The sequence below is a fragment of the Brassica rapa genome, chromosome A02, assembly GCF_000309985.2.
Source record: "Brassica rapa cultivar Chiifu-401-42 chromosome A02, CAAS_Brap_v3.01, whole genome shotgun sequence".
NCBI lineage: Eukaryota > Viridiplantae > Streptophyta > Magnoliopsida > Brassicales > Brassicaceae > Brassica > Brassica rapa.
Window position 1 is genome coordinate 10,746,679 of NC_024796.2, and position 16,775 is coordinate 10,763,453.

The 16,775-nt window shown below is 40.5% G+C and overlaps 2 protein-coding genes across 2 annotated transcripts in view; one reads left to right on the forward strand and one right to left on the reverse strand.

Moving 5' to 3' along the window:
- The window catches only part of LOC103852615 (SNF1-related protein kinase regulatory subunit gamma-1-like), a 423,770-nt gene that overhangs the window by 38,665 nt on the left and 368,330 nt on the right, over positions 1–16,775 (reverse strand). The gene's annotated exons all lie outside the window — the stretch shown is intronic.
- LOC103852553 (protein BIG GRAIN 1-like E) lies at positions 14,326–16,698 on the forward strand. The gene has a single exon (XM_009129457.3). It carries the CDS (start codon positions 15,536–15,538, stop codon positions 16,499–16,501), a length of 966 nt encoding a protein of 321 aa, XP_009127705.1. The 5' UTR covers positions 14,326–15,535; the 3' UTR covers positions 16,502–16,698.

Consider the following 16,775-nt stretch of genomic DNA (forward strand, 5'->3'; position numbering starts at 1 on the left):
TGACGAATGTCAACATGTTTGGTGCGTGAATGTTGAACCGGATTTTTAGACAGGTTTATGGCACTCATATTATCACAGTGAACAAGCATAGGGTCAGAGATGATACCATAATCAACTAGCATTTGGCGCATCCAAAGTAACTGAGTGCAACAGCTTCCTAGAGCAATATACTCAGCTTCAGCAGTAGAGAGAGAGACGCAGTTTTGTTTCTTGCTATGCCACGCCACCAAGTTGTTACCAAGAAAGAAACATCCGCCAGAAGTACTATGACGATCATCCAGACAACCTGCCCAGTCAGCATCACAAAATCCTGCAAGATTCACGTTAGTCTCAAAGGTGTAATGAAGACCAAAATCCAATGTACCTTTCACATATTTGATAACCCGTTTTACTGCATTCATGTGTGACTCTTTTGGATTAGCCTGGTAGCGAGCACAAATGCCGACACTTAGACACAAGTCAGGTCGACTCGCGGTAAGATATAGCAAGCTCCCTATCATGGCTCTATACAGTTTCTCATCAACGGGTTTCCCATCCTCATCTCGTGACAGCTTTGTAGTTGTGCTCATCGGAGTATTGGCTGTCTTGCTCGTCTGCATACCGAATCTTTTGATGAGATTCTTTGCATATGTGCTTTGTGAAACTGTGATTCCATCGTCTAACTGCTTGACTTGTAGTCCAAGGAAGTAACTCAGTTCTCCTACCATGCTCATTTCGAATTCAGAGGTCATCGTCTTTACGAACTCATCAACCATTGACTGAGATGTTCCTCCAAATATTATATCATCGACATATACTTGAATGATGAGGATATCTTGCCCATTCTCTCCAATGAACAGAGTTTTATCAACGCCTCCTCTTTGAAATCCAACCTGAGTAAGGAACACTGTCAGACGATCATACCATGCTCGAGGGGCCTGTTTCAGACCATATAATGCCTTCTTGAGTTTGTAAACATGATCTGGAAAGTGAGGATCCTCGAAACCTTTAGGCTGTGTGACGTAGACTTCTTCTTGCAGTACACCATTCAGAAATGCACTTTTCACATCCATCTGATAAAGTTTAATCTTCAGATTGCAAGCCATTCCAAACAGCAGTCTGATTGACTCAAGTCGTGCAACTGGTGCAAACGTCTCGTCAAAATCCACACCTTCGATTTGTGTGTAACCTTGTCCCACAAGTCTGGATTTGTTTCTGATCACGTTTCCTTTCTCATCGGTCTTATTCTTGTGAATCCACTTAGTGCCAATGATATTCACACCATCAGGTCGTGGTACCAGTTCCCAAACTTGTAATCTATCAAACTGTTCAAGCTCCAAGTGCATGGACTCTGTCCAAAACTCATCGTTCAGTGCTTCTTGAAGCGTCTTAGGTTCAATCAACGAGACAAAGCACTCTAGCTCGTTCATCTCAGCAGTGAAGCAAGCAAGCTTGACCATTTGCTGAAAATCAATCTGTTTCTTTCGTGTGACTCTTTCACCAAATACCTCACCAATCACATCAGCTGAAGAATGATTCTTATGCACTTTAGCTTGATTCAGATCCACTTGCTGTTCTTCAGACTGTTCGTCCTCTTCTTCTGATTCTTCCTTGACCTTCACGTCAGAGGATGCTTCAGCTGGTGGTGTAACACATTCTATCTTATGAGTGACTCGAGCTTGATAGAAACCAATGCTGTCGTCGAACACGACATTTACTTTGTCTCCAATAAATTTGGTACGCTGATTGAACACTCTATACGCCGAGCTGTTGGTTGAATATCCAAGGAACATACCTACATCACTTTTTGCATCAAACTTACCAAGATGGTCTTTATCATTGAGTATGTAGACCAGGCAGCCGAACACATGCATATGACTGAGGTTTGGGGTCTTCCCTCTGAAAACTTCATATGGAGTAGTCTTTGTGTTAGGTTTGACATACACTCGATTTATGACATAGCATGCAGTGGCTATAGCTTCTGCCCAAAACCCGGATGGCACACTGTTTCCACATAGCATCGCTCTTGCCATCTCCTGTAGAGTTCTGTTCTTCCTTTCAACTACTCCATTTTGTTGAGGGGTTCTAGGAGCTGCATATAGATGCTTGATTCCTTGACTGTGACAGAATTTATCAAACTCCTCATTCTGAAATTCACCTCCGTGATCACTTTTGATCTGCACAATGCCACCCTTTTCTTGTTTAAGTTGTAAGGCCAAAATACGGAAACTCTCCAACGCGTCAGACTTATTTCTCAGGAAGTCCACCCACGTATATCTGGAAAAGTCATCTACCAGGACAAAGATGTACTTTTTCCCTGCAATGCTGTCTGGAGTTATTGGTCCCATGAGATCCATGTGTACTAGCTCGAGTATTCCCTTGGATCTAATTTCTGAAATCTGTTTGTGCTGGACCTTCACTTGCTTACCTTGACAGCACCCTCCACACACTGTATCGGTCTGTTTCTCAAGTTCTGGAATTCCCCTAACAACCTCAGCGTTAATCAATCGGGTCAGACCATTAGTATTCATATGTCCCAGCTTCCTGTGCCACAGATCCAATTTAGACTCCTTAGCTGAGTAGCATAGGTGTGACGGCTTCCACATGTAGCAGTTGTTTCCCGACCTTACTCCACATAGAACAATGTTCCCTTTAGCATCAACAGCTCGACATTCTTTGCTGTTGAAGATAACTTCTAACCCCTCATCACACAATTGACTGACACTGATGAGATTTGCTTTAAGACCATCCACATAGAAGACATTAACAAGCTTAGGTAAGACAGACCTGTCCAGTTCTCCAACTCCTCGTATTTTTCCTTGTCCTCCATCACCAAAGGTCACTTTGCCTCCTTTGATAAACTGAAGTTTCTCAAAGAAATCCTGATTTCCAGTCATATGTTTTGAGCAGCCACTGTCGAAGTACCAGGGGGTATCAAACTGTGAGTTAGAGTCAGAGCTTGTGTAAGCAACGTTGCTTACCAGCTCAGTTCCAGTGGATAGGGTCGTGAAGTTGCAGATGATGGGTTGCTCTACGTCTGTGCGTGTTTCAGACTTTTCACTGTGTGTAACAGTCACGGTTTTCTGCTTATAGTTTGGGTACAGATCTTTCTTAGCTATCCACACATGACCATACAGTGATGGTTCCATAAAACAAAGATTCATCCTCCATGCACGTTGATACTGACTTTGTCGAAAGAAACAAAATCTGACATTGTGACCACGTTTTCCACAGAAATGGCACCCGTTTCCTCGTCGTGTAGTAACATTCTTCTTTAGGTTCTCTCCTTTCTGATTATTAATCTGTTCCTTCGTCGCGGTTTGAATTTCTGTATCATTCGAACTCCCTTTCACGAACACTGTTTCTTCCGCAGATTTGGAAGTAGCTCCTTGAAAACCTAGTCCCCAGTTACTGCTAGGACACTGACCAATGGTGAGAAGATGATCTAGTGTTGTTGTACCAGTAGTGAGCATTCTTACTTTCTTGAGATTGTCAGCTAGTTGATTCTCAAGTAATTTGCTCTTGTCCATCTCCTTGGTTAGTAGCTCATTCAGACAATTCATCTTCAGCTCAACCTGTTTTTGAACTCTCTCTTGTTCAGTCATTGCTCGTTTCAGTGATAGCAATTCTTGGTCTGAGTTCTTGAGTATAGACAACTCAGTGGATTGTTCAGAAGGTTTCTCCAATTCCAGAATATTCACCTGAGCTTTCAGCATTGCCTTATCTTTTAGTAGTTGTAGATTCTCATGACTGAGTTCAGCAAACTTGTCGAAAAGAGACTTGTATTCTGATTCAAGATCGTTGTTGAGATCATCCTCATCCTCTTCCATGCCTGAATCTAATTTTGGTTCTTCTTCCTTGCTGACAAGTGCCATGAAGTTTAGATGAAGCTCATCTCTGTCGCTGTCACTCTCCGACTCTGTATCACTGAAGCACATAAGTGACTTGTCCTTTTTCAGATTATTAGGACATTCACTTCGAGTGTGTCCAAATCCCTTGCAGTCAATACACTTGAGTTCTTTGCGTTTAGCTAGTGGGCACTCATTGCGAAAGTGTCCATACCCCTCACACTCATGACATTGTAACTCCTTCTTCTTAGAGTTCTTCGTGTCTTGCCTGGTGTTTTGAGAGCTGTTTCGATCTGAGTCGTTCCTCTGAAATCGCGAGTTTGATCTGTTTCCTCCTTTATCCATTCGCTTAATGAATTTGTTGAAGTTTCGAGCCATAAGCCCCAAATTCTCTTCTATCTTCGTGACTCGGTCCTGTTCGTTTGAGTCTGACACAAAGGCGATGCTCTTTTGAGAGTTTGTGGTTCGATTGGATTTCTCCAGGTCATGGACCTTCAAGATACCAGACAATTGATCAAACTTCATTTCATCTGTGTTGACAGCTATATCCAGTACTGCCTTGTAAGCTTCAAACCGTGGAGGCAGACATCTTAACAGCTTTTTCACCAAATCCTTCTCATCATATTTCTTTCCTAGAACCGAGGCTTCACTGGCAAGTTCACTGATCTTGGATATGAATCCATCAATTGGTTCATCATCAGTCATGCGGAGATTTTCAAACTTTGAAGCTAGGTGATCGATCCTTGTTCTTCGCACGCTGGTATTTCCTTCAAAGTGGTTGGTCAAAATATCCCAAGCTTCTTTAGCAGACTCACATCCCTGGATGATTTTGAACTGATCCAGATCTACCGAAGAGAAGATGGCGGTAAGAGCTTTAGAGTTGAATTTGGAAGCTGCCTTTTCAGGATCAGTCCACTGATTCTTTGGTTTTGGAGCAAGAGTTTTGTCATCAGTCATCATCGTTGGCACGGACCACCCTTCTTCTACTGCAGTCCACGCATCCTCGTCAATTCCTCTGATCAACTGTCGCATCCTTGCCTTCCAATGACCAAAGTTGCAGCTGTCCAGCATAATGGGTTTATGAATTCCGAATAGTTCCTTCATGGTGTCCATGAAATCCGCAGGATCTCAACCTGTTAGTAGTGTATGATACCACAGAGGTTTCCCGCTCTGATACCAAATGAAAGTTCAGGGACTACCAAATATAAGAACTAAAACACAAGATACCAAGAACACTTTCTTGTATATTAGAAATCTGTTAAACAATCTTCCTAGATCTGTTTAATCCGAATTACTCTCAGTCACACACGACTAGAGACGGACCAATTCCTAATCTGTCAAAACAGAAAGCACAAGATACACCCACGAGTACTTGTCTTTCTTAAGCTCTCAAGAACAAACCTCTTGCTCTAGCTTTTCAATCAAAAACGGCTAACCTTAATCTACACAAAGTAATCAGGTTAAATAGCCTTAACACAATACCCTAGTCGCCTAAATATTGTGATAAGCCCAAATCTTCCAAATCTTCTTTGCTTCACGCCAAAGTAAGATCTTGGAACCAATGAGACGTTGACACGTCATCATCTCATAACCGACTTGTAACAGCAAGTCACACTTCCTATATTGTGCATAACACATCCTCTGTTTCTCATTCCGACAAGCTCCTTTTTCTTGAGCTTACAGTGGATTTTTGTGTTTGGCCAAAAGAGAGAGAGAGAGAGAGAGAGAGAGAGAGAGAGAGAGAGAGAGAGAGAGAGAGAAGAGAGAGAGAGAGAGAGAGAGAGAGAGAGGAGAGAGAGAGAGAGAGAGAGAGAGAGAGAGAGAGAGAGAGAGAGAGAGAGAGAGAGAGAGGCATAGCCAATCTGGTAACGAGTTCAAAACCACTCCTCTGATATCCTTGGTGGTTGATTACACTCTTATTTTATCTTGTTCAATAATATTTGTGCTTTCTCAACATCACATGGGCAATCATCCCGTTCATGAAATTAACTCGATAATTATATTCTAAATATTGCCTTCTTATCATATACTGAAAATAAACTTGATTTATGGAGTTGTGCAAGAATCGGGGTTTTGTTGTTTTATTTATTTATTAGGTAACATGTTAAGCTTACCATTTTTTGAAAAGGATACAATGTTGTTGTTGAACAACTTATTACAAAGAAACAAAAAGAAGAAAAGGAAAAGGAAGAACTAGAGACTAAAGAAAGATTAAAGAGATCTAAGGCGGATACAAGGAGCGAATGGAAAAGTACAGCTGCAGTAAAGAAATTGAACCATCTTGCGGGATTGACAGAAGACGATCCCTCATTGAGCGATCAACTCTGGAGATTGTCGCAGAGCGATCAAACTGAACCATCTTGAGGGGTTTTGGTTTGTTTCACAACTTCAACTATTATATACTCAATAGGTCCATCGATATCGTGTTGTTGATTTACAAAATAAATGTGTGTGAAAACCATTAGTTATTCTCCCCATATGTCGAAAGTTGTAATTACAATTACAACATTTATGTAGAGAAAAAAACGGATAATCTAACTTTTACTGTGGAAAATATTATATTCATGCAGCTACTGCTATATCTGTACACTGTTAATCGAGACTAAACTACAAATATTTTTTATCTACCGTATTTTTATCAGTTATACCTAATATTGTTTTCACACATGTCACTAGTACAACCAACATAAAAGCGAACAAACTTCCATGGAGTACTTGGATCTAACCGGTTTATTTCGTTTTTGTAGACAGTATTGCACCAATTTAGCTATATACATTTTCTTAGGTATGAATAGTTTATGCTGTTGAGATAGTTTATGCTGTTGAGAGAAAAAGAGCTAATGATGATATGAGAATTGTAAATTTGTGATGTATGAAAGTTGTCATAGGGTGAGAAATGGTGATCATTCTTTCAAAGCCCACCACACCGTCTTGTCTAAAAAAGTAGGGCATTGTTAGAGTTCGAGGACTTGTCATCTGTGGGGCCAAACATTTGAGCCCACTGTTAACAAATATGATAAAACTGATTGGGCTAAACGGACCCAGTTATAACTTATCGGATGATCTTAGTTACTTGGTTGCTTTGCAATATGAAGGGGATAATGTGCAGAGAGGATGAATGCGAACACATGGGAAGTGTTTAATTAATAGAAAGAGACGGGACTGGCAAGAGAAGTATAGCCATAAGAAGCAGCTTTTAACAATGCTGAGGTTCACAGCAATAGAAAGCTACCTTACACTTTTCTACCTTTTGTTTGTTTCAACAATTCTTCCAAACTTTAGATATTGACTTGACAATCATTGCAATGTATGGCGAACGTTTATTTTTACATTAAGTAATCGTTTATTACTATATATAGGATCATAATGGTATATACTGTTGACTAAAATTATATATACAGAGTTATATACATATATGCATTTATATTTATATGTATGTGACTATATTTTTTTTACATAAACGCGGAAAAAAGTGAGAAGGTGACTAAAATATGGATACATTGCTTAAGCAAACATGGAAAATGATGCATATACTAAAGAAAACAGAGATTCTTTTCATAATTCTTGACCAATATAAATTCTCTATTTTTATAACAACAAAGATATCTTGACCAATATATATTAAAAAAAAAGAAGATATTTTGACCAATATACTGTTTAACAAGTTTGGAATTCCTAAATATTTGGCTACGGTAACTGAAATCCGAAAGTGTTCCAATCTTCGAGCAGAAAACACATATTAGAGGAATTGATTAGGTATGTTGTAGATGTAAAAACAGTGAACCACAGAAATGAAATGACGCTCTCTCTCTAAAACACTGTTTCAAATCCCTAATCTACAAAGTGACCGCGTTTTCTGTTATAGTGACGCCGGTTAAAGCCCTCGGCCGCTCAATCTGTTTCCACGATGGGGAAGAGAAAGGCTCCCAAAAAGTCCTCTCCTCCAAAGTTTCCTTTAGGTGCTCACACTCAAGTTTCGACTGAGAATGGCACACCTATGGCTGTCGATTTCACCATCGCCTCCCATGTTACTGAGGAGGCTAGCGCCTCACAAATCACGGCTTCTGCGAGCAAGCTCCAGGACCCGACTTCAGACCTAACTTCTGGATCTGAAAAACCAATCACTGTTGTTTCAGTGAATTCTGCGAAGGTTGCTACGGTGACTGACCCAGGCACAACACCCCTCTGCGACGAGAAGGAGGAAGGAGAGATCTCTCCCATCAACTCCAACCTTGTCCCTGCAAAGGAGGCTCCAACCCTTGGAGTAACAGGGGTTCTCGAACCTCCAGTGGCTACCAAATCTTCACCCACTACGGGAGAGGAAAAGGAAAGCCAGAATACCACAACATCAACAAAGCCGGATCTCTGGACTGGTTTATTCAAAGGAAACATGAAGAAGTTGCAGAGAAAAGGTGATAGCTTTATGCTTCCATCAGGAGAGTCTTGTGTCACTATTCCAAATTCTGTCATCGTGAAGAACAGAGGGTCTTGGGACAGTTTCATCATTGGGCAATTCTACTCTGATCCACCGTCTCAGGGCACTATTCAGAAGATAGTTAACGGCATCTGGAGTAAACAGTTTAGGGACATCACCGTCTCTAAAATGGAAGGCTTCGCTTTTCTTTTCAGAATTCCGAATGCCTCAACCCGAGCTCATGTCTTGAAGCAATGTCTATGGCAAATAGAAGGTCAAACAATGTTTGTCGCTAAGTGGGAACCGGGGATCGTTCCAGTTAAACCTGAGCTAACTTCAGCACCAATCTGGCTGGAGTTACGTGATGTTCCTCTGCAATTCTTCAACGAAGAAGCACTTGAGCATATTGCCAGTCAGGTAGGAGATCCAAAATTCCTACATCCCCATACGGCAAATAAAACGAACCTGGAAGTGGCTAAAGTCTTTACCATCATAGACCCCAGAGTGCCTCTACCGGAAGCGGTGAACGCCAGGTTTGAATCAGGAGAGATTAGAAGGATTCGGGTATCAAGTCCCTGGATGCCTCCAGTGTGTTCGTTCTGTAAAGAGGCCGGTCACTCTCTCAAGCGCTGTAAAAAAGCCCCCATCACTTGCAAAGCTTGCAAATCAACCAGTCATCAACAATCTGACTGCACTCGCTCAAAAGACAAGTCACCAGCTAAGTCAGTAAATAATCAGAGACCTGTACACAACTCTAAAGAAGTCAGGACAAACACTAAGGGAGCAAACGATCTCCAGCCTCCTACCTCCTCTCTGAAGAGCTCAAAAGCGTCTTTCAATAGCATGGAGAAAGGAGAAGCTAGTCTCCCCGTGGGTACACGTAGCCTGGGCTCCGCAGACCCTCCTGATCCTGTGAACTCAGAAACATCACCAGCGGAGTCGGACTCTTCCGATTTGGACTCAACAGATTCACAGTTTAGCGATGACTCTGGCTTTCAGGATGTAATCTCCTCTCGCCAGAAGAAGAAGGACAGGGGCAGGGGCCCCAAAAACAAGTAATTTTTATGTATATAGATCTTTTTGGCTGGAATGTACGGGGATTTAATAAGGTCAACCACCGTACTGGATTTAAAAAATGGTTCAAGCAGCATAGACCATCTTTTGGGTGTCTTCTTGAGACACATGTACAGCGGATTAAGCAGAATAAGTTTGTTACCTCCCTCTTACCCGGTTGGGGTTTTGATGGTAATTACGAGTTTTCTGAGTTGGGTAAAATATGGATTTTGTGGCATCCTTCACTCCAGGTCTCGATTATTCAAAAATCCCTTCAGATGATCACTTGCCTTGTCAAGCACCCGGGCTATCTATCTCCGGTCATCGTTTCTTGTATCTACGCTTCTACTGATGAAGATATTCGAAAAGAACTGTGGTCTGAGATCATTTGCATCTCAACTCATTCAGAAGTGCAAGGGAAATCCTGGCTTCTTGTTGGAGACTTCAACCAGATTTTAAAACCCCAGGAACACTCAAGACCGCCTACCCTTAATGTAGACAGGAAAACCAGGGAGTTCCAGGAATGTATTTCAGATGCTGCGCTATCTGATCTCAGCTACACTGGACCAACTTTCTCATGGTGGAACAGTCAAAAAGCCAACCCCATCGGAAAGAAGCTAGATCGTATATTGGTAAATGACCAGTGGCTTGTCCAATTCCCATCTTCTCTTGGAGTTTTTGGACCTCCACAGTTCTCTGATCACACGTCTATGTCAGTCATTTTGGAGTCTGCTAAGTCTAAGCACCGAATCCCATTCAGATTCTACAACTTCCTACTCTTGGATGGTGAGTTCCTGCCAATGATCGCCTGGCTCTGGTTTTCTACAAATATTGTGGGTTCTGAAATGTTCCGAGTCTCGAAAAAGCTCAAAGCTCTTAAGAACCCGATAAGATCTTTTAACAGAGACCATTACTCAAACCTGGAGAAACGTGCTGAAGAAGCTCAAACAAGTCTGAATCAAATTCAGCAGGATCTCCTTTCTTCCCCGTCAGTGGCTTTAGCTGAAGCAGAGGCTGAAGCACAAAGAAAACTGGGCATTCTCCTCAACGCAGAGCAAGTGTTCCTATTTCAGAGATCTAACATATCATGGCTGAATGTTGGTGACTGTGGTTCTCACTACTTTCACAAAATTATGGCTACAAGGCGTTCTCAGAATCATATTCATCTCTTAATTGGCCCGTCTGGCGAAAAATTTGAAACCCGTGAGGCTATTCACGCTCATTGCCTTGCTCACTTTGCTGACTTCTTAGGGAGCACCCCCACCATGCCTCTCTTTGATCCTCAAGACATCACTCTTCTGCTAAACTACAACTGCCCAGAAAGTCAATGCGACAAGCTGCAGGAGGATTTCTCAGACGAGGAAATCAAGGATGCGTTCTTCAATTTACCACGAAACAAATCATGTGGTCCTGATGGCTTCTCCTCTGAATTCTTCATTGGCTGCTGGTCTATCATTGGCCCTGAGATCACTTCAGCTGTTAAAGAATTCTTCAGGGAAGGAAAACTGTTGAGGCAATGGAACTCAACATTGTTGGTGCTTATTCCTAAAATCAGGAATGCTTCAAAGATAGGGGATTTCAGACCGATATCTTGTCTCAACACCTTGTATAAAGTGATCTCTCGGCTGTTAACAGGCAGATTGAAGGAGGTTCTCAGCCCGGTCATTTCGCATGCCCAATCAGCTTTTATGCCTGGTAGGCTGCTCGCTGAAAACGTCTTGCTGGCTACGGAGCTAATTCAAGGTTACAAACGGAAGAACATCTCACCTCGTGCTATGCTCAAGGTTGATCTTCGTAAAGCTTTTGACTCTATTCGATGGGATTTTGTGCTTGCATCACTCAGAGCCATTGGACTGCCTCATCGCTTTATAAACTGGATATCAGAGTGTATCTCTTCTGCCTCCTTCACGATCTGTATTAATGGAGAAGCAGGTGGCTATTTCAAAAGCTCGAGAGGATTGAGGCAAGGGGATCCCTTATCGCCGTATCTTTTCGTGCTGGCAATGGAGGTATTTTCTAGACTACTCAAATCTCGTTATGCCTCGGGATATATTGAGTATCACCCAAGCGCTAAGCCGGTGGATATCTCTCATTTAATGTTCGCCGATGACGTAATGGTCTTCTATGATGGTAGCAGCTCTTCACTACATGGCATCTCAGAAACGCTTGACGACTTTGCTATGTGGTCAGGACTTGAAATCAACCACAACAAGTCTGAGCTTTTCACTGCAGGCCTCTCCCAACTGGAAACAATCACCTCCATGAGCTATGGTTTCCCTATTGGTACACTACCTATCCGCTATTTGGGCCTTCCGCTTATGCACCGTAAGTTGAGAATCTCGGAATACTCCCCGCTGTTGGACAAAATAGCCGCAAGCTTTAATGCTTGGTCAGCGAGACATCTCTCCTTTGCTGGCAGACTTGTGCTTATAAAATCAGTTATCTCAGGCACGGTGGTGTTTTGGATCACAACGTTTATCTTGCCAAAGGGTTGTATCAAGAAGATCGAATCTCTCTGCTCAAAGTTCTTATGGTCAGGTCAGATCGAAGGTCCCGCATTTACAAAGATCTCTTGGGCTACTTGTTGCTTACCAAAGCAAGAAGGCGGGTTGGGTCTGCGCCGTTATGAAACTTGGAATAAAACTCTATGCCTTCGTCTCATCTGGCTACTATTTGCAGAAGGAGGATCACTTTGGGTGGCGTGGCACAAACACCATCACCTAAACTGTCAAAGTTTCTGGGAGTTAACCGGCCATGCTAGAGATTCATGGCATTGGAAGTCGCTACTCAAGCTTAGGCAACTTGCGAGGCCGTATATTGTATGCACGGTTCAAAATGGAAGATCAGCTAGTTTCTGGTTTGATCAATGGACACCGTTGGGAGCTCTAATAGATGCTCTAGGACCTACAGGACCCCGTACTCTACGGATACCTCTTCAAGCTACTGTCTCCGAGGCTACTTCAGACGACTTTTGGAATCTGCCAGCGCCTAGATCAGACGAAGCAGTAGCTCTCCATGCTTATCTGACAAATATTCCAGTTCCTTCAGGTGCACTAGACTCAGATTTCTATTCTTGGACCATTGAGGGGGTGAAGTTTCAGTCCTTCTCCTCATCCAAAACTTGGAGCACGATCAGAGAAAGGCAACAACACTGTAATTGGTACAATGTAGTATGGTTTAAAGGCAATACGCCTAAACATGCTTTCCATATGTGGGTTGCTGTCAATGACAGGTTACCGACGCGCTCCAGATTAGCGGCTTGGGGAATGCTCACTCCAACAACATGTTGCTTGTGCATGTGCGCAGACGAATCGAGGGACCATATCTTCATAGAATGTCCTTTCAGCAAGGATCTTTGGCGAATGATGCTCCAAAAACTGTCTTCACCAAGACTTACCTTTCACTCTTGGACGCAGCTACTGAATTGCCCTTCCACGGCTCACGTTCGGCCCCTGCGTATCCTGAGAAGCGTTGCAGTCCAAGCAATTGTCTACAATCTCTGGACCGAAAGAAATAGCAGAATCTTCAAGAGCAAAGTGTTAACCACATCAGAACTCTTCAAGATTGTGGATAGACAAGTGAGGAACACCATCTCTGCTCGCAAGACCAGGAAGCACTTCAAGAATCTCATGGCTGTTTGGTTGATCTAACTAAAAGCCTTTAAAATTTTCTCTCAGATTGTAGGCATGTTTTTTCCTTTGTTTTTGCCATGCCAAACAAACTTTAGTTTTCAAACTGTTTAGATTGTAAGCTCCTTTCATTTATATGATATTCAAAGTTAAGCAAAAAAAAAAAAAATGTTGTAGATGTAAAATAGTGCAACGGTCAATTACAAAACCAAGGGGCTCTAGTGCTTGTAACGTATCCTTTCCTTTTCAAACGTCTACCCCCAACTCCCAAGACAATGGCCTTTCTCTAGTTATGTATTTGTTGTTGATTGTTGTACAACTAAAACCATGTCACGTGTAATCTCCCTTGACATGTTCCACTCGCGTGGGCTCGAATCTCATCTTAACCACTACTTGCTATTCATGTCATGTCTATGTTTTGCCTTTGTAACCATTTAATATGAAATCTATAACGTGATGTTGCCTCCTCTCCAAGCCCCGACTTTTCTTCTTTATGCTTCTAGCTAGTTTTTTTCTCTTTTACTTATAGATACTTAATCAGTTCTTGTAGGTATAAGACCTTGTAAACTTGATTTATAACCTACAATATAACTGGGACTTTTTAATATGGAATTTAAAGTCAACGCTATGGTTTAGTTCTGTTCAACTGAATAAGATGGAAGCAGAAATTCAGCCTAATGACCAACTGAATAAGATTTTTGTACCATGAATTTTATCCATAATTTGTTTTTGTCAAGACTGAGATCCATAATTATCTCACTTTTTAGTCTTGTCTCATCTATACTATTAAAGCAGGATTCTGTTGTCATAATTACCTTAGGGACATGTTTCCTTCACTAACATTGCATGTTTCATTAAGGGCAATTAAGTAATATTAATAACAAATCTATATTGGGTCATTATTTTTGGATCCAGCCCAAATCAAATCTCTCTTGGGCCATTTGGGCCTATTAAAAAATCAGATTCAATTCTCACTTTTTTTTTCCTTTAGGCCATTGAGTCCAAGTTCAAATAATTTTTTTTCAACTATTCTTAATTATTATTTTTTTCTTTTCTTAATATAATTTAAGCATTCATAAAAATGATTGAATTTTTTCATTGAAAAGTATAAATCTTTATTAAAAGTATATAATTTTTTAATTAAAATATTAACCCCATAATAAAATTAATTTATCAGAGTTATACCAACTTAATTCATTAAAAAAAATAAAGTTTAATTTTTTTAACATAAATAGTCATTTAAAATGAAATACGATAAATAAAGATAAAATTTTTAAGTTTTTTATAAAATAAAACACAAATATATGAAAATGTGACATTTACTAAATATTTGTCAATTGAAAAAAAAAAATAATAAACCCGCGCTTTGAAAGCGCGGGTAAAAATCTAGTACTACTTAAACTTAAATTGGGAACACATTTGCAATAGTTTTGAAATAAATCTATGATAGTTTAAGCTTCAATATAAATGTTATTCCATACAAATTACTATCGTAGAATTATTTTCTGTTATATAAACTTTACATTAATTCTGAATAGAGTTACAACTTTATTCAATACTAATATTATATCCAAATGTGTTTCCTCACGACAGAAAAAAGGGGATCTCTTTAAGAAATCGAAGAAATATTAAATTAAAACTTTTATCATCCGTGAGGATCTGGAAATTGAAATTACATTTAATAGCAATAATTTTTCTTTACCATCAGTAATACAAATTTCAAATTGGATTTACTCTGTTATTGTATAAATACATAGCTGAGAGTGATGGTTAAAACGGTTAGTAACTTTACTCTCCTTATCACTAAATACAGATTTAACTGTCATGGATGGGTGACTTCAAAGCTCTTCATTAAAAGATAAGAGGCGCCAGCTCATACTGTAAAACTTTAGTTAGCTAAATTAAACACATAAATATGTTCAGATTCTTGGAAAAAAAGAAGTTAAAATGGTTACAAATGGGAGTAATGGCGTATATATACACTTTTATGTTTGAGAGTTTAAAACAATATTGTGATTATACAAAAAAAATTTTCCTAAATAAAAATTAGTTAAAATTACATTTACTGTGAAGAGGATATACAAAACTAAATTAGTTATAACTGCATTCAACTAACGGGTATACATATAAAAAAATGGAGTCATGGTTTGAAAATATAAGCTACAAGTTTTGAAAAACTGAGGACACATAAATAGGGGACAAACAAAATTCAAAGTTGGAATCCAAGGCAACAAGAGAGGATATCCCCCACATTATCATAAACACAATCAGTTAATTTCCTACACCCTATCAGAAAGCTCATAAAATCAAATGAGCCCACACTCCTTCAATTAAGTTCTTCACCCACGCATTTAGTGGGTCACACAAACTCTTATGACTTGTATGTCCCTCCACAGTCCACACATCTAATTTTTTCAGCATTCAGAACGTTTAACTGTAACCATATCCGGAAAATAAAATTATTGAAAGTTATATTTCTATTGAGTTACATATCACATTATTTGTTGTAATATAAACATCTGACATTGCATCCTATCATTTCCACAGACTAGCACAGAAAGAGACTTGTGATATCATCCAAGTCTCCCCATCTTCAAAACCCTAATTAAATAATGTCCATGAAAGGGGTCTCATCAGCAGAACCAGATAAAATCTCTAAGAAAATATCTTTCCACAAGCGCAACGATGCTCACTCGGGCGAGCTTGACGTGTTCGAGGCCGCCATGTACTTCTCCGGCTACAACGAGTTCTCCTCCTGCGACCATAGACACTCACATAAGCATGGCTATAACGCCGCAAGAGAGGAGAATCGAAGGAGATGGGGAATATTAGGAGGAGGCAGAAGAATAAGCTTGGATTTGCCGATTAGATGTTCAGAGCAGGTGCATCATCTTCACCAAGACCATCTTGAGAAGCCAGAAGTCAAAGCAATCAAAGAGAGGACTAGTAACGTGAGATACAAGCAACCAAGCTCACCGGGTGGGAAAATCGTCAGCTTCTTGAACTCTTTGTTTCATCAAGCGGGTTCGAAGAAGAACAAGTCGAAGTCAAAGCCAACGGAACGAGAAGTCGAAGAGGAGATCCATGGAGGAGGATGGATGAGGAGGAGGAGGAGAAGTAGTATCAGCCATTTCTTGAGTTCAAGCAGATCTAATTCAACCACCACAACGACATCATCGTCATCAAAGTCTCTGTTGTCATCTTCAAGCTCGGGTTTCAGAACTCCTCCTCCATATTCAAACACTCCCACCAAGAACTACAAGCAGTTCTTGAATTTCACTTCCGCCACAAACCAAGTGGAAGTCCTAGAGGAAAAGAAAATAAACAAAGAGTTATCTTGGCTTGATGAGAAACTTAACGTGATGGAGAGCCTCTCAGAGAAAAAGAAGGTTTGGGGTGACCATGATGATGATGCTGATGATGATCGGAGAATAAAGAGAGAGGGAGATGATGACGATGGAATGGAGAGTGATTCAAGCTCTGATCTCTTTGAGTTGCAGAACTACGAGTTGTCTCGTGGAGGCTTGCCAGTTTACGAGACTACCAATGTAGCTAACATCAACAACACTCCTCTATAATCTCTGACTCCGAGTGTCATGATGAAACCCATCAGATCTTGATAAATACCCCATGAAACAATATTTTTAGTTGTTATTGTGTGATTATTCTGCAGCTTATATGTAATTCTTTTGAATTTCTGGGATTTGATTGTGGAAGTCTTTTTGTATGAGATTTGAGGGTAGTTTTGATAAATACATAGTTTTCTTGTCTCTCTCATGGATTTTCTTTAGTTTCCACATAATAACGTTTTGTTTTAGCAGAAACTGGGTGAAGAAATTTGTCAACTTTTGC

Excerpts from the sequence above, each read along its gene's own strand:
- LOC103852553 (XM_009129457.3), top strand. The coding sequence starts at position 15,536 with ATGTCCATGAAAGGGGTCTCATCAGCAGAACCAGATAAAATCTCTAAG.